The sequence below is a fragment of the Coregonus clupeaformis genome, chromosome 27, assembly GCF_020615455.1.
Source record: "Coregonus clupeaformis isolate EN_2021a chromosome 27, ASM2061545v1, whole genome shotgun sequence".
In the NCBI taxonomy this organism is placed as follows: Eukaryota; Metazoa; Chordata; class Actinopteri; order Salmoniformes; family Salmonidae; genus Coregonus; species Coregonus clupeaformis.
In genome coordinates this window covers 28,230,398-28,255,317 of record NC_059218.1, presented here as the reverse complement: position 1 = coordinate 28,255,317, position 24,920 = coordinate 28,230,398, and the positions used below count along the sequence as shown (strand labels likewise).

At 43.5% G+C, this 24,920-nt stretch overlaps 1 protein-coding gene across 4 annotated transcripts in view; it reads right to left on the bottom strand.

Moving 5' to 3' along the window:
* Nucleotides 1-24,920, bottom strand: part of LOC121542211 (nuclear pore complex protein Nup214-like) — a 78,913-nt gene that overhangs the window by 17,677 nt on the left and 36,316 nt on the right. For 3 of the 4 annotated variants that reach the window (XM_045208107.1, XM_045208108.1, XM_045208105.1), the window contains exons 25-32: nucleotides 19,082-19,160; nucleotides 18,164-18,236; nucleotides 17,791-17,884; nucleotides 17,604-17,653; nucleotides 15,551-17,086; nucleotides 7,425-7,492; nucleotides 6,977-7,157; nucleotides 3,745-3,912 (exon numbers count right to left, since the gene is read on the bottom strand). In XM_045208107.1, coding sequence (XP_045064042.1) covers nucleotides 3,745-3,912; nucleotides 6,977-7,157; nucleotides 7,425-7,492; nucleotides 15,551-17,086; nucleotides 17,604-17,653; nucleotides 17,791-17,884; nucleotides 18,164-18,236; nucleotides 19,082-19,160 — 2,249 coding nt within the window. The remainder of the gene's footprint in view (nucleotides 1-3,744; nucleotides 3,913-6,976; nucleotides 7,158-7,424; nucleotides 7,493-15,550; nucleotides 17,087-17,603; nucleotides 17,654-17,790; nucleotides 17,885-18,163; nucleotides 18,237-19,081; nucleotides 19,161-24,920) is intronic. The other variant, XM_045208106.1, reaches the window with a different exon arrangement.

Sequence of the window (24,920 nt, the reverse complement as noted above, 5' to 3'; positions counted from 1 at the left end):
TTCTAATTGCTAAAATATGCTAGATTGAGGAAATATTATAACTGCGTTGACTAAATTGATGGATACTATGACTACTTTAGCCAAGTAGACGCCAAGACTGTTCATTAGCTTGGAAAGATGCTGCATTGTGGAATGTAGCCTAACCATGCTCCACTAGCACTGTACTGGCAGAGAGAGAGAGATAAGGTGACTCTAGCTGTAATTCAGCAGAGCAAGCACTGGGGGCAGCTGAGGTTGCAGGGAGTGGAGCTGCTGCCGCCACAGGGCCGGAGAGGAAGTGATGCATGTGTGGAGTGTTCATCCATAACCACCTGCCCCTCTCTCTGACCCTCACTTGTCACTGAGCCGCCCGCCGCAGACCGAGGCGGGCAGGACAACATCAGAGACGAAGCCAAGAACGTAAACAGCTGTTACTATCACAGTCAAAGAGACTGGAGGGGATAGTGATAGGGAATGTGTTCACAGAGGGTAGGAGGTATTGTAAAATACAGTACAATTACCCTACTGTACCAGCTTGTATTGTGTACGCAAGTTCTGCAGGTGTGCTGTTACATTGTAATACCACCTTGCAACAAGGCAATCATTTCTCAATTGAAAGGAAAAGATGCTTGCTTGAAAACGTTCTAATTGACACACTCTTCAAATCACAAATGTATATATTTTGTGAGAGGCTATCGAGACCTAAAGTCTAACAACAGAAGGGTTATTTGTGACATTGTTGGACAACACTTTTGAACATACAGTGGGGGAAAAAAGTATTTAGTCAGCCACCAATTGTGCAAGTTCTCCCACTTAAAAAGATGAGAGAGGCCTGTAATTTTCATCATAGGTACACGTCAACTATGACAGACAAATTGAGGGAAAAAAATCCAGAAAATCACATTGTAGGATTTTTAATGAATTTATTTGCAAATTATGGTTGAAAATAAGTATTTGGTCACCTACAAACAAGCAAGATTTCTGGCTCTCACAGACCTGTAACTTCTTCTTTAAGAGGCTCCTCTGTCCTCCACTCGTTACCTGTATTAATGGCACCTGTTTGAACTTGTTATCAGTATAAAAGACACCTGTCCACAACCTCAAACAGTCACACTCCAAACCCCACTATGGCCAAGACCAAAGAGCTGTCAAAGGACACCAGAAACAAAATTGTAGACCTGCACCAGGCTGGGATGACTGAATCTGCAATAGGTAAGCAGCTTGGTTTGAAGAAATCAACTGTGGGAGCAATTATTAGGAAATGGAAGACATACAAGACCACTGATAATCTCCCTCGATCTGGGGCTCCACGCAAGATCTCAACCCGTGGGGTCAAAATGATCACAAGAACGGTGAGCAAAAATCCCAGAACCACACGGGGGGACCTAGTGAATGACCTGCAGAGAGCTGGGACCAAAGTAACAAAGCCTACCATCAGTAACACACTACGCCGCCAGGGACTCAAATCCTGCAGTGCCAGACGTGTCCCCCTGCTTAAGCCAGTACATGTCCAGGCCCGTCTGAAGTTTGCTAGAGTGCATTTGGATGATCCAGAAGAGGATTGGGAGAATGTCATATGGTCAGATGAAACCAAAATAGAACTTTTTGGTAAAAACTCAACTCGGTCGTGTTTGGAGGACAAAGAATGCTGAGTTGCATCCAAAGAACACCATACCTACTGTGAAGCATGGGGGTGGAAACATCATGCTTTGGGGCTGTTTTTCTGCAAAGGGACCAGGACGACTGATCCGTGTAAAGGAAAGAATGAATGGGGCCATGTATCGTGAGATTTTGAGTGAAAACCTCCTTCCATCAGCAAGGGCATTGAAGATGAAACGTGGCTGGGTCTTTCAGCATGACAATGATCCCAAACACACCGCCCGGGCAACGAAGGAGTGGCTTCGTAAGAAGCATTTCAAGGTCCTGGAGTGGCCTAGCCAGTCTCCAGATCTCAACCCCCATAGAAAATCTTTGGAGGGGAGTTGAAAGTCTGTGTTGCCCAGCGACAGCCCCAAAACATCACTGCTCTAGAGGAGATCTGCATGGAGGAATGGGCCAAAATACCAGCAACAGTGTGTGAAAACCTTGTGAAGACTTACAGAAAACATTTGACCTGTGTCATTGCCAACAAAGGGTATATAACAAAGTATTGAGAAACTTTTGTTATTGACCAAATACTTATTTTCCACCATAATTTGCAAATAAATTCATAAAAAATCCTACAATGTGATTTTCTGAAAAAAAATCTCATTTTGTCTGTCATAGTTGACGTGTACCTATGATGAAAATTACAGGCCTCTCTCATCTTTTTAAGTGGGAGAACTTGCACAATTGGTGGCTGACTAAATACTTTTTTCCCCTCACTGTATACAGCACCAGTCAAAAGTTTAGACACACCATTCAAGGGTTTTTCTAAACATTTTTATTTTCTACATTGTAGAATAATAGTGAAGACATCAACACTATGAAATAACACACATGGAATCATGTAGTAACCAAAAAAGTGTTAAACAAATCAAAATATATTTTATATTTGAGGTTCTTCAAATAGCCACCCTTTGCCTTGATAACAGCTTTGCACACTCTTGGCATTCTCTCAACCAGCTTCACCTGGAATGCTTTTCCAACAGTCTTGAAGGAGTTCCCACATATGCTGAGCGCTGCTTTTCCTTCACTCTGCCGTCCGACTCATCCCAAACCATCTCAATTGGGTTGAGGTCGGGGGATTGTGGAGGCCAGGTCATCTGATGCAGCACTCCATCACTCTCCTTCTTGGTAAAATAGCCCTTACACAGACTCGAGGTGTGTTGGGTCATTGTCCTGTTGAAAAACAACTTATAGTCCAACTAAGCGCAAACCAGATGGGATGGCATATCGCTGCAGAATGCTGTGGTAGCCATGCTGGTTAAGTGTGCCTTGAATTCTAAATAAATCACAGACAGCGTCACCAGCAAAGCACCCTCACACCATAACACCTCCTCCTCCATGCTTTACGGTGGGAACTACATATGTGGAGATCATACAATTTTTGGAGGCTGGTAACTCTAATGAACTTATCCTCTGCAGTAGAGGTAACTCTGGGTCTTCCATTCCTGTGGCAGTCCTCATGAGAGCCAGTTTCATCATAGCGCTTGATGGTTTATGCGACTGCACTTGAAGAAACTTTCAAAGTTCTTGAAATGTTCCGTATTGACTGACCTTCATGTCTTAAAGTAATGATGGATTGTCATTTATCTTTGCTTATTTGAGCTGTTCTTGCCATAATATGGACTTGGTCTTTTAACAAATAGGGCTATCTTCTGTATACACCCTCCGCACCCCTACCTTGTCAGAACACAACTGATTGGCTCAAACACATTAAGAAGGAAAGAAATTCCACAAATTAACTTTTAAGAAGGCACACCTGTTAATTGAAATGCATTCCAGGTGACTACCTCATTAAGCTGGTTGAGAGAATGCCAAGAGTGTGCAAAGCTGTCATCAAGGCAAAGGGTGGCTATTTGAAGAATCTCAAATATAAAATATATTTTGATTTGTTTAACACTTTTTGGTTACTACATGATTCCATATGTGTTATTTCATAGTTTTGATGTCTTCACTATTATTCTACAATGTAGAAAATAGTAAAAATAAAGAAAAACCCTTGAATGAGTAGGTGTGTCCAAACTTTTGACTGGTAGTGTATATCACCATGGACACAAAAGTCTGGAGTTGACAGAGCTGGGCGACTGTTGTCACTTGTTTTGGGATGAAGGTGTAGCCTACCTGTTTGTTTGGTGGGGGTGGAGAAGGAGCCGAACCCCTGAGCGGCCACGCTCCCCCCTCCCGTGCTGAAGGTCCCACTGGCCGTCTGCTCCCCCCCTCCGAATGTTGACGCTGGGGAGCCAAAGCCAAAGGCCTTGGCCCCGCTGTTCCCAAACAGGGTAGTTCCTCCTGTAGGACAGAAGTTAAGAGTGAATTTATAGCAGTGCTAAACTGAAAAAAGTGCCTGTACTCATTTTGAGTGCCGGTACTGTTCATATTTAGGTGCAATAGTTTTGAGGTAATATTCTATAAGATGTGCAGGAACTCAAGCAGCAGAACATTTGAAGGGCCGGTACTCAGTTCCGGTGAGCTCCTGCCCAAATCAAGCACCAATTTATAGTTAAGTCAACAGCCCTAGTGTTTCCAATAGAGAGAGAAGAAAACAAGAGTTTCTACACAAAAGTAAACCAACCAAGTGTTTCCCATAGAGTTCGTCTTAAAGACGTAAAAGGATCCCAAAAGATTTCTAGACAGAGCGCCACTGAGCTAAGCATCCTACCTAAGCAACTGTATGGGAAACCCTGGACAGCTTCACAAAGAAAAGTTATTGAATTGGCTATTGGTCACTTCCAAGAGGATGAAAGCGTGGACAACAGAGATGAAGCAAACCTGAACAATCCTCTATAACATGGGTCCCCAATTACACTCAGCCGTGGGCTGATTTTTCCTTGAGCGGATGGACGGGGGGCCAGAACATAGTTATAAATAATTTGTACACTGCAAATTGACCGCAAGAATCCCAGACAGATCAAATATTTGACAAAAACAGAATAATTTAAAACGTTGGGATACGATCACATACTGTATGCCTCTATTTATGGGTGGGAATACTTGGGAACAGATTCCCTAAATTAAAATAACTTTGAGCTCATTTCCTGGTGATTTTACAGTCTTATGTCCAAGAAAGAAAAGTATAAAAAAATATACACTACCAGTCAAATGTTTGGACACACCTACTCATTCAAGGTTTTTTCTTTATTTTTACTATTTTTTACTTTGTAGAATAATAGTGAAGACATCAAAACTATGAAATAACACATATGGAACCATTCCTGTGGCGGTCCTCATGAGAGCCAGTTTCATCATAGTGCTTTATGGTTTTTGCGACTGCACTTGTAGAAACTTTCAAAGTTCTTGAAATGTTCTGTATTGACTGACCTTCATGTCTTAAAGTAATGGACTGTTGTTTCTCTTTTCTTATTTGAGCTGTTCTTGCCATAATATGGACTTGGTCTTTTTCCAAATAGGGCCATCTTCTGTATACCACCCCTACCTTGTCACAACACAACTGATTGGCTCAAACGCATTAAGAAGGATAGAAATTCCACAAATAAACTTTTAAGAAGGCACACCTGTTAATTGAAATGCATTCCAGGTGACTACCTCATGAAGCTGGTTGAGAGAATGCCAAGAGTGTGCAAAGCTGTCATCAAGGCAAAGGGTGGCTATTTGAAGAATCTCAAATACAAAATATATTTTGATTTGTTTAACACCGCCCACTGGTCACTGGTCACTTTCTGTTCCGACTGCCCTGGCAGATGTGGCCCCCATGTCAATGCTGACAATGTTTCAAGAATCATTTCATCTTTCCTTTCTTTTTTATAGCACTGGAGAGATGTTTAAAAGCCTCATCTCTGATCATTAAATTCTAGTTTTCGCATTAAGGTTTCCTGCGATGTTCATTTCACAGAACTTTTCCAAGTCCCAGACATCATATATCAATCGGCATAGAGAGTTTTCATACTTTTTTTGCACAATGCTTCCGCCATAATGGTAATTCTGCTCATGGCAAGTACTTGTGTGTAAATGACACGCAACACTGCAATCTCATTTGAGATGCAATTTAGCACTTCACACTCCAACAATTTGCAAGATAGTAACTTGAAAGCAAACAACGTGAGAGAAAACAAATAATAAATAATCGCCTTTCAAATCAAAATGGATTCTCCTGGGGCTGGGTGGTTACATGGACGAGTTACCTGACTATCAGATAAAGGGGGTCACTTTTCATCATAGAAACAGGGAGATGAAGGAAATGGATACGTGGCTGAATGGTATTAGGTGTGTGTGGAAGACATTGGGACGGACACTTGATGCATTAGGCAGCATGGCACAACGCCTACTGTCAGTTAAGAGCTACTCAAGGAAAATAGTCATTTGCAGTGCTCTTCCCAAAAGTGATTGTCCAAGAATCAATGGAATTGTGGAATTGGACTAAAAGCCAATGGTCTGCATGCAGTGCGCTGAGAAAATAAACTATAGAACAGCAAAGACATGGGTGAAAATGTGGGTAAGAATCAAAGCCTTGGGCATGCAAGGGATATACTATACTATCACATAGTCCCTATGAAATGGGTCATACATATTCAGATAGCCATAATCAGAATACCGCACCATTCCAATTCGGAACAAAAGACAGCATAGGAGGACAGTATGGGGGCTCAAATGCATATCAAGGTGGATATTTCTACTCATCAAACCTACATGTTCAGTACCACAGTGAAATATAGCTTAGAGGAAAAGTAGACTAATGATTTCATTAACATTGTTTAACACAAATGAATCACGTACCACCTCAAGGTCTCAAAGGTTGGGAAAATATGAACATATTTGCATTAATCTACAGAACAAACATGGATGATTCGATACAGTTTGTGTGCATTAGAGGAATAAGAAAACATACAGATACAAGCCTATATGGAAAACTATGCCAGTCTGTTGAGCAGTGCCATATGACCGGGAGCTATAGAAGGTGGTGCAGACTCGTGTCGTGTCACAGATAGGACAGCACAGATACATACGCTGTCAGTGCCTGCAGCTGCAACAGGCTAAATCACTATTCTGCTTATGAGATTAAGGCTCGCAGCATAATGCTGAGGAAAATCGATTTACGTTGGGCTGTGTTTAGAAACAAAAAATATTTTGATATTCGCTACCTCCCCCCACATGAAAACATCTATCTTGATAACATTCATTCAAACATTTTTTAGCTATCATTTTAAGAACTTTGGTGATTTGCATTGTATTGCTTGCAGTCCACTTTATCATTCTGTGCAAGAGGGATGTCAATGAAAGGGTCCCCCCTACTGATGATAACTGCACCCATCAGTCTTAAAATTGAACAGGAAGTTTAAATCTAAGATGAGTCATCCTTTCTGCTACAACACTTCTCGGCCCCTGTAGGTCCTCCCACCTGTCTGGTTGGGCTGTCCGAAGACCCCGGTGGCGGTGGCAGTGCCGAAGGGGTTCTTGTTGGCAGCATCCTCAGTGGGTTTGCCCCCCAGGCCGCTGAAGAAGCCTCCCCCTGCCTGCTGGGAGCCTGCAGCCGGGGCAGAGCCAGACCCAAACAGACCCCCACCGCTGGATGGCTGCTGCTGGGTAGGAGAGGGGGGAGGGGTGCACAGCCACAACAAGGTCACAATGATCAGTGTTGGTTATGCAGTAACAAGTACATATGGGCCTCCCTGATGAGTTCTCTTCCTGATTCTTACCCAAATGCAATAATACATCTAATGTGTATTTGAGTGGTGCGGTGTGTGCACATTTGAAGAGGGGCATTTGGGAGTCTTCCCCTGAAGTGTTACATATCAAATTGTAGGATGGTTGTCTATTTTGTACACATAGCAAAATGTGAATGTTACCTGTCCAAAGACACTCCCAGCACTGGTCTGTTGACCAAACACTGAGGTTGTGGAGGAGCTTCCGAAAGCTGGGAGGGAAGAGGACAGAAAATAATAAGTAGCACATTAAATATATTAAGCAGCCTCTGTACTACCAATACACCAATGCAAACTGTCACAAATTGTGCTTGGGATGTGCAGTCATTTAAGGTTAGCAATGATGACAGTGCTAGGAAGTCAGAACTGTGGATGTGTGTGTACACGCTGCTAGTGCAGTCATTTTATGGATGGTCTCGTTCCAGCAGCATTAGACTATGGCGACAGAACTATTTTCCTTGCAGGTTTTAGATGACTGGGGGGGGGAAGACAGCGGAGCAGAAAAAGACAAATCCCCACACTCTCCACTTTTATCTCTGACACGATGCCACAAACTCTAGATGGATGTACATGCTGTGTGTGTGGCAGAGTGTGTGCTGTGTGTGTGGGTGTGCCTGCGTGTGTGAGATTGCCAGCCATACTACCCTGCGGATCCAAGGATATCTCCCATCAGCCAACTCCACATTTCCCTTTTATTCCACTTCCATTTTGCCTGGGTCTAAGCTCATTCCCCCTTTAATATTTTAGTCGAGCAGTTGCAAAAAAAAAAAAAAAAAAAAAGTATTTCACATGTCTTGATTGACGCCTGTCTCAGTGGACTAATCCATTGTGGAGGCCGAGGGGATGGCGCACCAGTATCACCAGCAGTACAGTTCCCATCATTTCTCATCTACAATGTTTGTTTGGTTACCGTAATTTCTGTTAATGCATTCAATATATTATTATTACAGTCTTTTACAGTTCTCATTGTTGGAGTGGACACGTTGTTTGCAGAGCGCACAACCTAGGTTACACTTGTGAGAAACAAGTTTTGGTTTATTTCATTTTATTTATGAGTTGTCAATTTATTCATTGTGTTTTGTTTGGAGGGCTACTGTCAATGTTGAGTAAGGACACGCACCTGATTACACATAGATGTAGGCCTAGGCTACCTGGCTTGCGTGCAAATGTAGGCTTATAAATGTGCCCATTTGGGGATCTGATAGAATTTCTGATTGTCTTATATCTCACCACCACTAATGAGCTGTAAGAAATGTTTTCTTCACCGCAAACAGCAAGTAAACAAAGTCTATTTTTACATCCATTGAGAATGACAATAGTTCCTCAATGTAGCCTATTTGAAAAATCTTTCCAGCTCTCTTTCGATAACCACTCAGCATGAAAGGGGGAAAAAATGTCATGCTCCGATCCGGTGGAAACGTCATAAAATAGGCCTACCTGATTACTTCTTATCCCTTGAGCAAATAGCCTACAGCTATGTCTGTCCGGAGGTCACTGGCCCGGGAAACTGAGGGTCCAGAATATTTTTTACAATGTTGCAAGTTTGTTTGTGCAAGCTTCAGGCTGGACCAAGTTGATACAATGATTCAAGTTCCTTGCAGACAGGCCATGCATAGCCAATGTGATTTATTTTTAATCAGGATATGTTCTACCTGCAGGCTGCAATGTTTTTATTTGTTGGTGTTAGGTAGGCTATTTTTACATAGTAATTTTAGATTTGCTCCCTCAAGTCATTTGTGTGTCTTAATTATTTAATCACATTGTGGTTAAAACATCAGACAAGCTTAGTAGCCTACATATAGTTGATTTTATTAAATCACATAAAGTGTGTCTATATATGGAAACATACATTTTATTTTTATTTCGACCAGTCGATTGGTCGAAAGAACTGACAAGGCTTGGTCGACCAAAATTTAAAAAAAAAATGTAAATGTTGGGGACAGCCCTAAGGAACAGTCAACATTCATTTTTATTAACAAATGTTCATGTGCAGTTTGCGGACGATGGACGTGCAACGAAATAAAACGTAACAGCAGCCCTTTGGCTAGTTCACTTAACTATGCTGACAATATACTGCCTGAAATAACTAGCCAGCCGTGAAGGGGACAGAAATAATACATGGGAATGAAGAACACATATCCAGACTCAATAGGAATTTGGGGGCCATTTATAGTGTAACACCTGTTGCTGTCCTGGTGGCTAGCTAGTTGGCTATTGTAGCAAAATACTGGCTGCTGTCACCTTCAGACCCGCACAAAGACATTTAGAAACAAACACACCATGACCCTGGCTATTAACACTCCCTTAGATACCACTAACTGTCTTCTCTACAAAACTGCTAAATCACCCCTAGGCATACAGAGCAAAGTCAAAGTCTCTCTGATTTCTGCCATGTCTATGATGTAAAATTGAGCCTTCTTATTAGACAATTTCAGGCAGTTCCTCCTCTGTTTCAAGACAGATTTAATGAAGTCTGGTCTTTGGCTATAACGTCTTAATCAAGCTCTGTTAAGAGCGACATCGACCAGGCCTGCTCTGATGCAGGGTAAGTAGCCCTAATTCATGTTTAACCTGCTGTGGGGCTCTGCAGATAAATGACCGTATGACCCAGGGCTGCTCTCCTCACCTCATCTATTGCCTATATAATACAGTAAAGACTGACAAAGGCACTGACAGTGGTACACACCATGCGCACCAGTGAGCTCAATTAAACCCCATCACAACCTCATCCGTTTCCTGTTCACCTCATCACTTTCTGACAGCGTGACTGACCCTGCTTCCACAATTCCATCTTGTATGTTAGGTGTAGTTAGCCGGTGGGGCATTAAATGTTAAATTCTTTGTGTAATTAAAATGAAAAAGTAAATCACAACGTGGCTTTGAATTGTAAGCCTATTTCCACTATTAGTGCATGCATATGGCCAGACAGACACACTGTCACTATGGTATAACAGAAAGCCTATCTGGGTGGGAACACAGAGCCCTAAGACAGTCAGAACCGAGACATTGCTTCTGTAACTGCTGAGTTGTTGTGACACACACAGACAGGTCAACTGTCATCCCGCAGCCCATCCAGCCCCTCTTGGCACGGGTGGAAATTCAGAGAATCCCTGGGAATAGGGCAACTCCCTGCTCAACACTCCTATACCACCCCAATTATTTTTTTTACGTGGTGCCATAATAATGGCTTCTTAATTAAAGTTGAACTGATAGCGATTTAACTACTTTGCAGTTATGAAACAGACAATCATATCTGTAAAAAACATCAACATTCCCAGTTTATGCTACAAAACCAACGTTATAAGAGGTTTTAAAAATAGGTTATATTTGATTCAACATTCCATGACGTACAGTAAGGCATTGTTGCCAGAATAGATGGATGCAGTTCAATGCATGATTAATATAATTCACCAATAAATTTTTTGGTAGTCAATGTCTTTTTGCTATCAGGTTGTAAATCACAGCTGGCCTGGTACATTGTTTGCTGCCTCCATTCGGGATGCACTGTGTCACGGTTTCGGCCGAGGCTGCTCCTTCTCCTTGTTCGGGCAGGCTTCGGCGGTCGTCGTCTCCGGAGTACTAGCTGCCACCGTTCTATGTTTCTATGTTTGATTGGTTTTGTCTGTGTTGCTACACCTGTTCCTTATTAGTGTTTATTAGGTGTCCTATTTAGTTCTCTTGAGTTTGGTCAGGTGTTGTGTGTAATTGTTTCCGTGTCACGTTGTGTGCTAGTTCGACATTTTCTGTTCTCTCTGTATTTTGTGTTTTGAGAGAGAGTTCCGCACTTTGTGCGCGGTAGCATACTTTACTGTTGTGCGTAATGTTCACCTGTAGCCTGTTGCCGTGTTTGGCTCATTTTGGACTTTACTAAAGACGCTGTTCGTAACCTCTGTGTGTCCTGCGCCTGATTCTACACCACCTCTACACTCAACCCTGACACACTGTTTCAGTTTCAATGACTCAATATTTTGGACAAAAACGGACGAATGTAACTAAGGCTGGGGAATGTCAATACAATCAAACTAGCAAGGGCAATGATCACAAGTCAGTCATAACGTGGCAAATAGGCTAGCGTATCTATTTATGTAGCAAGCTAAAAACACGGAGCCTAACGTTAGCTAGATAGCTAGCTAGCTGCTGCTAGGAGGGATGTAATTTCATTGGAGGAGTGGGTGAGTGAACAACTTTTCCCCCTCATATCGTTTTTCGGTGGCTACACAGCTAGAGGTGCAGGTGTCATTTGGTTAGCTAGCAAGAAATGTGAATCGCTTTGCTTAGCTAGCTAGCTATGCTGAACAACTGTTATCCAGTTAGCATATCTCTTGCGTTCTCAAATTCACTCCATCTACTCCGATTTCAGAGCACTCTCGTCTGAGTGTGCAGAATAACTGATTAATTTACGAACGTGCAACACCCGCTGAATATGACCGGTGTCAGTAAACATTGCCAAAAAAAGTAATAGTTAGTCATGAACGCTCTAGATAACATGTAAACAGCCTAACCAGTTCTACTGGTCAGAGTGAGGTGTTATCTTTATTTCTGGAAGTAGCTAGCTTTAGCCAGTTAGCTTGGGTGCTTGGTTGAGACAAGTATGCATTGGCAGGCAAGCTGCAGAAGGACGAACAGGCTACCCATCGTTTATCAGTGAAATGTTGATGGCCAACTAGCTGAAAAAGTTTGAGAGGGTTTATCTAATGTTCCTTTGTTAGATTTTAGCTCATCTCACACTGGCTAGCATTAGTTGTTGATCTTATTGTTGATGTGCATAACTGAGGGAGAGAGCCTACCTTTTCATGGTTGTTTGATCAATCGGACTGTAAAGTTCCCTGTGGTATTTACATTTTTGCAGAAATCCATTCAGGTGTATTTTGTGGCTTTTGGCGAATGCGTTCTAATGATCTAAAGTCGCGCTGTTGCTACTGCCTGTAAACACACAGTCCAGTTCAAAGTGAATGATGGCAGGCCCATGTGGGAAATGGCTTATTTATATAAAGGCCTACTGAAGCTTCGATTGGCTATGGCACACCGGTCTGTGTAGATTACAGTCCTGGAGATGTTTTTATTAGGTTATATTTACTGCAGTGTCAATTCATTGTCCAAACGCACGGCTGCTTTCCCACTCTATATTGCTATAGAATTTTCACAAATGAATTAGTATACATCATTCCCAAACATTCTAAGAATTTATGAAAATGTGAAAATGACCATATCTAAGTGCTCGCTTGTCAGAAAATGTGTTATATTCTTCCTGGTGGTGTATTTGAACAGATTTCAATAAGATTTAATGTCGCTAAAATGCTGACAGTTCCAATTGAATAAGGTTCAGTAGCTTATCTCTTCAAAACATATTGCAAGGGCTTGGTTAATTTCATTATCATCATGGCACTTGTCTTGTTTGGTACTGTAATTTGCATAATCAAATAAACGTAGAATCTTCTGTAATTTGCAGTTCCGCAATTTTTTTTACATGTATAGTAGGGCTGTGACAATACCAGTAACGCAATATTTTTCCATTGGCAAAAATTAAAACATGAAGCAGCCCTAACTTTTCAGTCATTTAAAAACCTGCTGTATGTAAAATATGGCTATATCTTGGAAAATAAATACATGTGACTCTGGATAACAACAATGTTTGTTTCCAACATTAGGGCTATTTTCCTAAAGAAGTTAAATTCTCATCGTGTTTTGTTTTCCTTGTCACAATACTAACGACTATCGCGATACTGGTATCGTCCCGGCAATAAGTAGAGCGTACACCATATACTGGCGTTTACAGGGTCAAGGTATAACTTGCCCTTATATGTAAAGATCAGGGATCAGCTAACCACCATCCTCAAACCTAACCACATCGGTACTAGGTGAAACAAAACTGACCCTAGACCAGTGGTTAATGCCAACTTCCTCCAGCATAGTGGTTTAACAGAGGCCTATGACCCATGGACATATGGAGCAGTATGGTCTGCCAGCCAATACCAGCAGATCCTAACATGCCCTGATGGATGGATGGGATTGGACTGGATGAGGCTGTATCAGAGAGTAGAGGGCTTCTCTCTAAGCTCCATTATCCTAATGGCGTGATAAATACCTTTCCTAATGATGCTGCTCAGTCCCACAGAAGGAAAACAACTACATTAATTTAAGCACTTTGGCAGCAGCTCTGACTGGATGACTAACTGAGGTAACTGCCTTTGTCAAGGACGCCCCATTGCTTCATTCCCTACATACAGCGCCATCGGAAAGTATTCAGACCCCTTGACTTTTCCCCCATTTTGTTACGTTACAGCCTTATTCTAAAATGGATTAAATAAATAAAAATTCTCAGCAATCTACACAAAATACCCCATAATGACAAAGCGAAAAGTGTTTTTGAAATGCTTGAAAATTTATTAAAAATAAAAAACAGAAATACCTTATTTACATAAGTATTCAGCCCCTTTGCTATGACACTCGAAATTGAGCTCAGGTGCATCCTGTCTCCATTGATCATCCTTGAGATGTTTTTACAACTTGGAGTCCACCTGTGGTAAATTCTATTGATTGGACATGATTTGGAAAGGCACACACCTGTCTATATAAGGTCCCACACAGTTGACAGTGCATGTCAGAGCAAAAACCAAGCCATGAGGTCAAAGAAATTGTCCGTAGAGCTACGAGACAGGATTGTGTCGAGGGACAGATCTGGGGAAGGGTACCAAAACATTTCTGCAGCATTGAAGGTCCCCAAGAACACAGCGGCCTCCATCATTCCTAAATGAAAGATGTTTGGAACCACCAAGACTCTTCCTAGAGCTGGCACCCCGGCCAAACTGAGCAATCGGGGGAGAAGGGCCTTGGTCAGGGAGGTGACCAAGAACCTGATGGTCACTCTGACAGAGCTCTAGAGTTCCTCTGTGGAGATGGGAGAACCTTCCAGAAGGACAACCATCTCTGCAGCACTCCACCAATCAGGCCTTTATGGTAGAGTGGCTAGACGGAAGCCACTCCTCAGTAAAAGGCATATGACAGCCCACTTGGAGTTTGCGAAAAGGCACCTAAAGACTCTCAGCCCATGAGAAACAAGATTGTCTGGTCTGATGAAACCAAGATTGAACTATTTGGCCTGAATGACAAGCGTCACGTCTGGCGGAAACCTGGCACCATCCCTACGGTGAAGCATGGGTGGCAGCATCATGCTGTGGGGATGTTTTTCAGCGGCAGGGACTGGGAGACTAGTCAGGCTCGAGGCAAAGATGAACGGAGCAAAGTACAGAGAGATCCTTGATAAAAACCTGCTCCAGAGCGCTCAGGAACTCAGACTGGGGCGAAGGTTCACCTTTCAACAGGACAATGACCCTAAGCACACAGCCAAGACATCGCAGGAGTGGCTTCGGGACAAGTCTCTGAATGTCCTTGAGTGGCCCAAGCCAGAGCCCAGACTTGAACCCGATCGAACATCTCTGGAGAGACCTGAAAATAGCTGTGCAATGACGCTCCCCATCCAACCTGAGAGAGCTTGAGAGGATCTGCAGAGAAGAATGGGAGAAACTGCCCAAATACAGGTGTGCCAAGCTTATAGCGTCATACCCAAGAAGACTCGATGCTGTAATCACTGCCAAAGGTGCTTCAACAAAGTACTGAGTAAAGGGTTTGAATACTTATGTAAACGTGATATTTCCGTTTATTTTAATAAATTAGCAAAGAAAATTGAAAACCCTTTTTTTGCTTTTGTCATTATGGGGTATTTTCTGTAGATTGATGAGGAAAAATCCATTTTTCATAAATTTTAGAATAAGGCTGTAACGTAACAAAATTTGGAAAAAGTAAAGGGGTCTGAATACTTTCCGAAGGCAATGTATGCTGTAATTGTATAGGTCAACATACCATGGCTAAAATAATATCAGCCTAGTAGTCCTAAATATGGAGTTTGGAGAGCATTTCTCAAAATCAACTAGAATCTGGTAATCCAATCATTTAAGGTATCATCTGATTCCTAAAGAGATTGTACATCCAGTCAATAAAAAAGACAGATTGGACAGCTTGAGAGGCTGTCTGTGTAAATGCTAGAGGCTTAAAACAACTTAATACAGTGTCATGGTGATGTCCAAGGGATACTCTTCCAATAAGACACTGTCCTGAACTGTCTGCCACATATAAAATACATAACATTACATTGATGATGAATTTTAGGGTTGAACCAGTTCCCAGTTTTCTGATATGGAATGCAGAGGCCTAAACGCTACTTCGAATTAGTGCATTTTCAGAAACACGTGACATATCACATACACACTCACCTGCAGGCTGTCCAAAGCTGAAGCCAGTAGAGGATGTGGTGGTGGTGTTGCTTCCAAACACAGAGCCTTGTCCAAACCCAGCACTCTGCTGCCCGAAGGCCGGGGTGGCGCTCGGCTGCCCAAACAGGCCCGTGCCCGTACTGCTGGCCGTACTGGCGCTGGGGGTGCCAAAGGAAAAACTGCTGGCATTGCTGGCACTGGGGGCTCCAAACAGACCACCTCCACTAGCAGTGGTACTGGCAGCTGCAGCAGCCGTGGCCGCTGCGGGCTGTCCAAATCCAGGGCTGGCCCCGAACGCAGACTGGCCAAAACCGAAGCCACCGGATGCGTTAGCAACAGGCTGGCCGAACCCGCCTACTGTCTGTCCGAATACGGGTTTCCCAAAGCCAGCCCCTGCACCTGCAGCTGGGGGAGCACCAAAGCCAGTGGAACCAAAGCCGCCGGCAGACGCTGGGGCTGGAGCAGGCTGTCCGAATACAGAGCCTGTGGCCGGGGCTGTGGTGTTGGAGTCGGTAGGGGTGGTGGTGGCGGCAGCGGGGGCTGCGGTGTTGATGACCGGGGTGAGGCTGGTGACGTCTACAGTGGTGCTATCTGTGGTGATGGCCGGTGGCTGGGTGAAGATGGAACCAGGTTTGTCAGAGCTAGGGGCCGGGTAGGCTGGTGGTGGGGCCTCCGGGGTGGGGGTTATAGCAGGTGGTGGGGCCTCGGGGGCCGGGACAGGGTCTAGGGTAGTGCTGGGGGCTGCCTGGGCTGGTGGGGTGGTGGAGGCGGAAGGGGGAGCTGGGGAGGGGGCAGGGGGAGTTGGGGCTTTTTCAGGGATGGTAGGGGTGGGGATGACTGAGGGCACTGGGGAGGTAGTAACCTCAGGCTCAGCAAAAGGGGGGCTGACGGAGGGGCTGGGCTGTGAGGGAGCAGGCTCTGGGGGTGGAGTGTGGTCTGACGGGGGGGTGGGGTCTTTGGGGGGCATTTCCTCCAAGGTGGGGGACGGGGAAGAGAGGGGTGCAGCTAGGAGGCTGCTGAAGGAGGTGGCTGCTGACGTGGAGAACGCAGGCTTGGTGATCGACAGGGCTGCCGGTTCGGAAGGCTTGAATGCAGTCTTGGATAAGTCTGTCACGGTAGAATCCGCCTCACCAAACGCAGCCTCAGCTGGCTTCCCTTGCTGGGGGGCCGACCCAAAACTAAACTGGGCCGCCCCTGTGCCTAAACCTAGCCCCACTCCACTGTCCGGCTGGCCAAAGCTAAACGCGGCCGCTGAGGGCTTCTCTTCATCCCCCTGGCCCACGCGTAGACCAGAGAAACTCCCCAGGGTCTCTCCTCCTACCACCTTGGGGGCCTGGGGCTCCACTCTGAAGGTGGGGGTGGGCCTCACAGGCTCCCCTGACATGCTGGGGGGTGGGGGGCTGGTGCCCCCCAGGGCAGGGGAAGAGGATTTTGGGATGAAGGAGAAGGGTTCCTCCCCGGCAGAGGAGCTGAACATCATCTTGCCGGTGGTGCCGCCGCCAGCGCTGCTGAAGGAGAATTTACTTGCGTCCTTCACTGGGGAGGAAGAAAAATGGACAGCAGATTTACAAACTATGCCAGATATTGAAACGCTTTCAACTAATGGATTTAATAAATGACTACCGTAAAACTTCAATTAAACGCTGAGTCTCAAATAGCTGTCTGTCCCTTTTAATAGCCGGCAACTGCACACATTTCAGTAAATACTTGCCTGTTTCAAATAAACGCTGGTTCTAAATGAATTGTTTATGAGGTTTACTGTTTGATTTGTTACATGAAATGAAATGATGTAAGTGAATGATGGAATTAAACAATTAACTATGCAAATGAGCAAAAGCTGTGTGCATTAAGGAAATAGACGTCTGGCTCAAATAGAAGCTTGTCTCTAATGCACCTGTTGTCTTCAGTGATTTAAGCAAATAAACGGCCGGGCTATTAATTGAAGTTTTACGGTAATTCATTGATATGGCATTCAACGAACTATAGCACTGACTTTACTGTCTAATAAAACCAATGAGTGTCATATTTGGCTGTACATTTGAGAGAGAGGTACCTGGTGGAGCTCCTTGGGACATAGAGGAGAAACTGAAGCCCCCGGCAGACCTGTCCGAAAGCATCATATAGTATGAGAAAACACAGTCAGCCATAGGTCTATTTCTATCATTCAACTTTCCTGTTTTCTAATCAAGAAGGAGTGACATGAAGTTTCCCTCTCTGACCCCTGACCCCCAGAGACTCACGCTGTGGTAAAGGAGGAGAAGGCTTTGCTGCTCTGCTCCCCTAGTGACGGGGCTGAGCTGGAGGGGGCCAGGGCGTCAGCTTTAGGGGGTCCGCCTGGGAGAGAGGGACAGAAGGAGATGATGGCATTAAAATAAGCATGACAAAAGGGTTCTAATACAAATTATACTAAGAGCTGATAAAATATGTAATATAATGAATAATCAAATGGATGTAATGTATGAATGGTTCACCCTGAAATTGTGTAAATTTCTAGTATATAAAAACCCTTGAAAAAAGTTACCTGGGAAAAATACATCAAAACTAGGTGGAAGGCATTTTCCAACGCATTTTGATATGATGAGCATCTAAAACATCTTAGCTTTATATACTTACCAAACACAAAACCCTGGGGGGAAGCCGAACGGATACTTTCAGCAGACACCTTCAGTATGCCTTGAGTAGAATTCTGAGGAGTAAAACAACAGAAGGACAGTTTGTACATCTCTCATTGCCATGGCTTCAAGAATAACTACTCACAAAGTAAGAGAGTGAAGTTAAGGCGAAAAACACATTAAAACATGAAAAACACCATCAATGTTGTTTTAGAGAACCCAACAATCAATGTTCATGTTTGTCTTAAGTCAAAGCTATGTGATTTAGTTCATCTCACTACTCAGACTTTGGATTCTGTTTATTGCAAAACAGTGTTTTAGTGTTCGTATATGCAGTGTTTTCTGTGAGTGTTTCTTTGTGTAGGCTATGAGTCATGCATGCTTTGGTCATCCCATAAACTTGAACCTGGTTCGGACTGAGGTATGATGTGTGAGAGAGTTCCCCTGTATGAATCAGTTCCTACCCAGTCACCACTTGTATCACTCCTCCGCCGACACATGGGAGGGACCTGGGGCATTTCACAGCCCTGTCATAATGACCTTCTACTCTATCCTATAACAACGCAGGCCAGCGGTCAGCCAAGTACACTGGAACTCCAGGAACTACACAGAGTTGCTGAGTTCTTAGAGATGGGGTGTACAAGAGATATTCAGCCTCTGATAGCGGAAAGCACACAGATGAAACGCGTTGGTATTTATGAATAAATAACTACTTTCTATTGAACTTCCATATGCCTCCGAGCTTCATTTGGCTCCAACTGCAAGTTGGTGACTTTGTACCTTTGCTTTGCTTTCTTAGAGTAGGGGAGAAATGAGGCCTATGGCTAGTAATATCTAGACAGTTGGCTTGAAGGGATGGAGAGGGATGCAGTTCATAGGATGTGACAGTTGGGAGGATGTCAGATGGACTCGTACTCACTCGTTTGGCCTGGTTGGTGTTGGCTACCGTCGCCAAAACCTGCTGAACAACCTGACCGACCGGGGCTGGGACTGACGAGCTGAGAGAGGGAGAGGAAAGAAGATAACTGTGAGCAATGAGTTGGATTTACACCGCACATCACATTTTAAATGTTGCCTAATTTCTCTTCTACTCCACTCTCTCTCATCAGGATTTGCTTTCTGAAAGTAAGTGAATGCAAGTCAGTCATGAGGAGACATGCACATATTTACAAATGAGGTATGATATCCATTCACGCCAGGGTGATTAATTGGGGTGTGTGCGCGCATTAGAACTTTGAATCAGCCTATAATTTACTGCCCCATCTGCAATAAATTGCATAATCCAAGGCTAGTGTCGTCCCAGACAAAAGCCAGGGCCATGCACAATACCTACAGTAGTGAATAGAACACAGAAAACCAAAAGCCACAGAGAACAGGCCTGCACTGCCTCGCTAATTATTCTCTAGCATCAACCCTATATCTACTGCCACAGACAGACCCTACTGACGTGGATAGACACATTACAGGTCCAGTGTTGTGACTGAGGGACTGACTGGCTGGGTAGTGCAGCTCTAAAATAAGCCCCCTATCTGACGGTTTGGCTGTGGCGGACTCGTTATTGTGAGCAGGGCTAATTTGGAAAATGGCCCCGGGGGAGTCCTGCCTAAATATTCAACCTCAACACAATAGTGGAGCGAGGCCCAGCAGAAAGTGAGAGAGGTCCATTAATTACATCATCTCAGAGAGATGGCGAGAGATGGCGAGAGAGAGAGAGAGATGGAGAGAGAGAGAGAGAGAGAGATGGAGAGAGAGGAAAGGGGCAGAGATCAGTGCTGAGCGATTAGTGCTTTTTGAGGTCTGTTCGGTTCGATTATTAAAAAATAACCACTGTTTTTGATTTTGATTATTTTGGAAAAACATTACATTCATTATGAAATAATGACAAAAATTATAATAGCTTTTTAATGGAAATTCCAAAGCCAAAAATATTGAACATTCAATTGCCAAAACATTGAAAATATGCCATAGTCTCTGTCAGGTCCACATTGAAAAATAGGAAATTACTATTAAATAATAAAATATTTCAGTCGTGTATATTACTTAGTTTTATTTAATGACTTTATAACTTTTTAATTCCTTAAATTCATCATCCCATCTCTGCTCAGGTAGTAGCAGCCAGCCAGCCAACCAACCATCTAACGTTATCTCTGTTCTCCCCACACTGTACAGTCTTTAATCATCGTATTTAGCTAGGCTAAATCGCTCAGCACTAGCGGAGATGGAGAGATGGGGAGAGAAAGACATTGGGAGAAGGCAGAGAGAAAAGGAAAGAGAACATGAAAGACAGTGAGTGATTGGGACAGAAAGATGGGGGAACCAAAGACGAGGAGGGAGGGAGAGAGAGGACAGAGGGAGCTATTTGTGAGAGAGAAAATGGGAGAGGCTGAAAAACAAGAGAGGAGAGATACAAAAAACAAGGGAGATTGGGGCAGTGAGTGCTATGTGGGGGATGAAAGAGGGGGAGAGACAGAGTTGGGAGAGGAGAGAAATGAGAGGAGAGATGCACTCAGATTGTTAGCCTCTGCCGGCAGTGAATCAGATGCGATGGAGGCAGTGACCTGTTATCTGGCTGGGGTCTATTTCTCTCGGCTGAGGGCCACAAACACAAACCAGGGCTGATGGCTCGTGTGATGGACTCACCTCTACTGCGCTATGACTCTACATCAGAGAGCTACTGTATATCAGCCTGACTAGGGGCATAGCTCATCTCCCGCTCTAGTGGAGAGATGCCAGGGAGTGTGTTATAAGAGTGTGTGTTTCATATAAGGTGGGTGGGCAGTGAAATGGAGTGTGTATGCTTATTACTATGAAATGATTAATGGGGCACCACTTGCTCTAAGTCAGTAAGAAACTGTTAAATAGTTACAATTATAACAAAGGTTACCTTATAATTCTGAAGGCAATTACGTTCTTAAAAATGACAAGGCAATGCAAGACGGTATATATTTTACAAAACAAATCAGATTTATTCAGAAATAACCAGGGTAAAGCAATGAATGTACAGGATGATGTGATGGCAAAATGATGTACTAATGTGATAAGGTACAGAATCAGTCACAAACAGGGAATGGGGATTAGAGGGCCTAAGGTCAAACAAACAGTTATTCTTGATATTTCAGAATGAAACAAGGCAGGCAGGGATTATAGGAGAAATATAGATAGTAATGATAAAAGTAACAGATACAGGTTACACACTTGCATTCAAATCAGGGAAAAGACAGGTGAGATCGAGCTGGATACTCTTACATATATCTGTCTGGAACCAATGGTCTTCAGAGAAGTCTCCATGCACGCAGTCCAAAAAAAAGCCTTTCAGTGGTGCGTCCTTGGACTGACTGTTTTGTAACCATATGGCTGGTCGACGTCCGAACACAACAATCCTTATTGTGAGAGCCCTTGTGAGTTTGAGTCAATAAGAAGCTATTATGTTACCCTAAAATAGGCGAATAATCTGTAAATCCTTATTGTGAATTAAGCCTATGAAATTGTTCCTTATGATTAGATCCACGCTGTATGTCTCCTTTGTTTCGTTTTAGGATTATTCGAATAATCGCTTGCCTACAGTGGGGAGAACAAGTATTTGATACACTTCCGATTTTGCAGGTTTTCCTACTTACAAAGCATGTAGAGGTCTGTAATTATCATCATAGGTACACTTCAACTGTGAGAGAAGGAATCTAAAACAAAAATCCAGAAAATCACATTGTATGATTTTTAAGTAATTAATTTGCATTTTATTGCATGACATAAGTATTTGATCACCTACCAACCAGTAAGAATTCCGGCTCTCACAGGCCTGTTAGTTTTTCTTTAAGAAGCCCTCCTGTTCTCCACTCATTACCTGTATTAACTGCACCTGTTTGAACTCGTTACCTGTATAAAAGACACCTGTCCACACACTCAATCAAACAGACTCCAACCTCTCCACAATGGCCAAGACCAGAGAGCTGTGTAAGGACATCAGGGATAAAATTGTAGACCTGCACAAGGCTGGGATGGGCTACAGGACAATAAGCAAGCAGCTTGGTGAGAAGGCAACAACTGTTGGCGCAATTATTAGAAAATGGAAGAAGTTCAAGATGACGGTCAATCACCCTCGGTCTGGGGGCTCCATGCAAGATCTCACCTCGTGGGGCATCAATGATCATGAGGAAGGTGAGGGATCAGCCCAGAACTACACGGCAGGACCTGGTCAATGACCTGAAGAGAGCTGGGACCACAGTCTCAAAGAAAACCATTAGTAACACACTACGCCGTCATGGATTAAAATCCTGCAGCGCACGCAAGGTCCCCCTGCTCAAGCCAGCGCATGTCCAGGCCCGTCTGAAGTTTGCCAATGACCATCTGGATGATCCAGAGGAGGAATGGGAGAAGGTCATGTGGTCTGATGAGACAAAAATAGAGCTTTTGGTCTAAACTCCACTCGCCGTGTTTGGAGGAAGAAGAAGGATGAGTACAACCCCAAGAACACCATCCCAACCGTGAAGCATGGAGGTGGAAACATCATTCTTTGGGGGATGCTTTTCTGCAAAGGGGACAGGAACGACTGCACCGTATTGAGGGGGAGGATGGATGGGGCCATGTATTGCGAGATCTTGGCCAACAACCTCCTTTCCTCAGTAAGAGCATTGAAGATGGGTCGTGGCTGGGTCTTCCAGCATGACAACGACCCGAAACACACAGCCAGGGCAACTAAGGAGTGGCTCCGTAAGAAGCACCTCAAGGTCCTGGAGTGGCCTAGCCAGTCTCCAGACATGAACCCAATAGAACATCTTTGGAGGGAGCTGAAAGTCTGTATTGCCCAGCGACAGCCCCGAAACCTGAAGGATCTGGAGAAGGTCTGTATGGAGGAGTGGGCCAAAATCCCTGCTGCAGTGTGTGCAAACCTGGTCAAGACCTACAGGAAACGTATGATCTCTGTAATTGCAAACAAAGGTTTCTGTACCAAATATTAAGTTCTGCTTTTCTGATGTATCAAATACTTATGTCATGCAATAAAATGCAAATTAATTACTTAAAAATCATACAATGTGATTTTCTGGATTTTTTGATTCCGTCTCTCACAGTTGAAGTGTACCTATGATAAAAATTACAGACCTCTACATGCTTTGTAAGTAGCAAAACCTGCAAAATCGGCAGTGTATCAAATACTTGTTCTCCCCACTGTATATCCTTAGTTTAGCCCAGTTGAATATATCCCTCCTCCCAGATTAGGAGCCCAGTCGGCAGTCGTGCATGATTCATACTCTAGTCCCTATTTCTTCGACAATTCTATTGTTGGATTCTATTGAATTGTGTAACCTATGGACTTGGACAAATCATATTATTCTGATATTGTAACTTGGTGGATGTGGTGTTGACCCCTATGGTCAAGGCATACTTTAAGGTAGTGTTTTAATTAATGGTGATTATTGAATTAGCCTACCTCCTCCACTAAATATAGTGCCTCTGAGTTGAGATACTGTTTTTGGAAACCAATATAGCTAATTAGGCTGTCCAGTATCTGACTGGTAGCCTATGATTATTGAGTTCCTGCTAGCAATAGAGTAAGGTCTGATCATCCTAACTATTTTTTTAATTTTTCTGCTAGTGAGTGCAAGGGGAGCTGCCATACTCCCTCACTGAGACTACAGTAGACTTTTATTTAATTTTAATAATTGTAATTTTGACCCTTGTAGTAGGTGATAAGCTATGTCTTTTGGTACCCTTCTCTTTTAAATTAGGTGTACAATTTTGTTTTACCCAGGTAATATTCAGGGTCCACTGGTATTGCTAATGGTTTTCTGCTAGTAAATGAGGCTGCTCAACCGCCATTGCCCATACTAGTGTAACTATACATTTTTTAAAAACATTTTTATTCATTTAGCAGACGCTCTTATCCAGAGCGACTTACAGTTAGTGAGTGCATCCATTTTTCATACCTACTATACCTTGAGCCATAATTTTGATTTTGACACGATAGGTGACAACCTAACTATTGTGTCTGAAAGTGCCCTGCTCTTTCAGTTAGGCGTACTATTTTTGTTTGCGTGACCACATTAGCATCGCTAGTGATCAAAGCCTATGTGTGACAAGGTACACAACCTCCACTCTCAACCAATTTACCTCCTGTAGGTGAGGGGGTAGAACGGAAGAGGGAACCTCTTCACTTATCATGCACCGGGTCAGATAAGGTTAACTCATATGGGAAGTCAGGGGGCATCAAAGCTTACCTGGTTAATAATCCACTGCCTTTCTTTTCCCAGTCTGTATGCGTACACTTTTAGTAAACACTAATCTCTGCGCATACCATATCAGTCACTCTTAGTTATTAACAAATGTTGATCTCATTTCCCTTTTTGATTTCAGCCATCTAACTGAAAAACTCAATATAATTGGTGCACACCTTTTCCAGGGTCATAAAACTATTTTGTATTTACAGTACACACCCAATGCTGAACCAGTCGTAATTTGTATGTGTATTTCCCAGAGCCAAACAGCTGTTTACAGTGGGGGGGAAAAGTATTTAGTCAGCCAACAATTGTGCAAGTTCTCTGAATTAAAAAGATGAGAGAGGCCTGTAATTTCCATCATAGGTACACGTCAACTATGACAGACAAAATGAGATTTTTTCTCTCCAGAAAATCACATTGTAGGATTTTTAATGAATTTATTTGCAAATTATGGTGGAAAATAAGTATTTGGTCACCTACAAACAGGCAAGATTTCTGGCTCTCACAGACCTGTAACTTCTTCTTTAAGAGGCTCCTCTGTCCTCC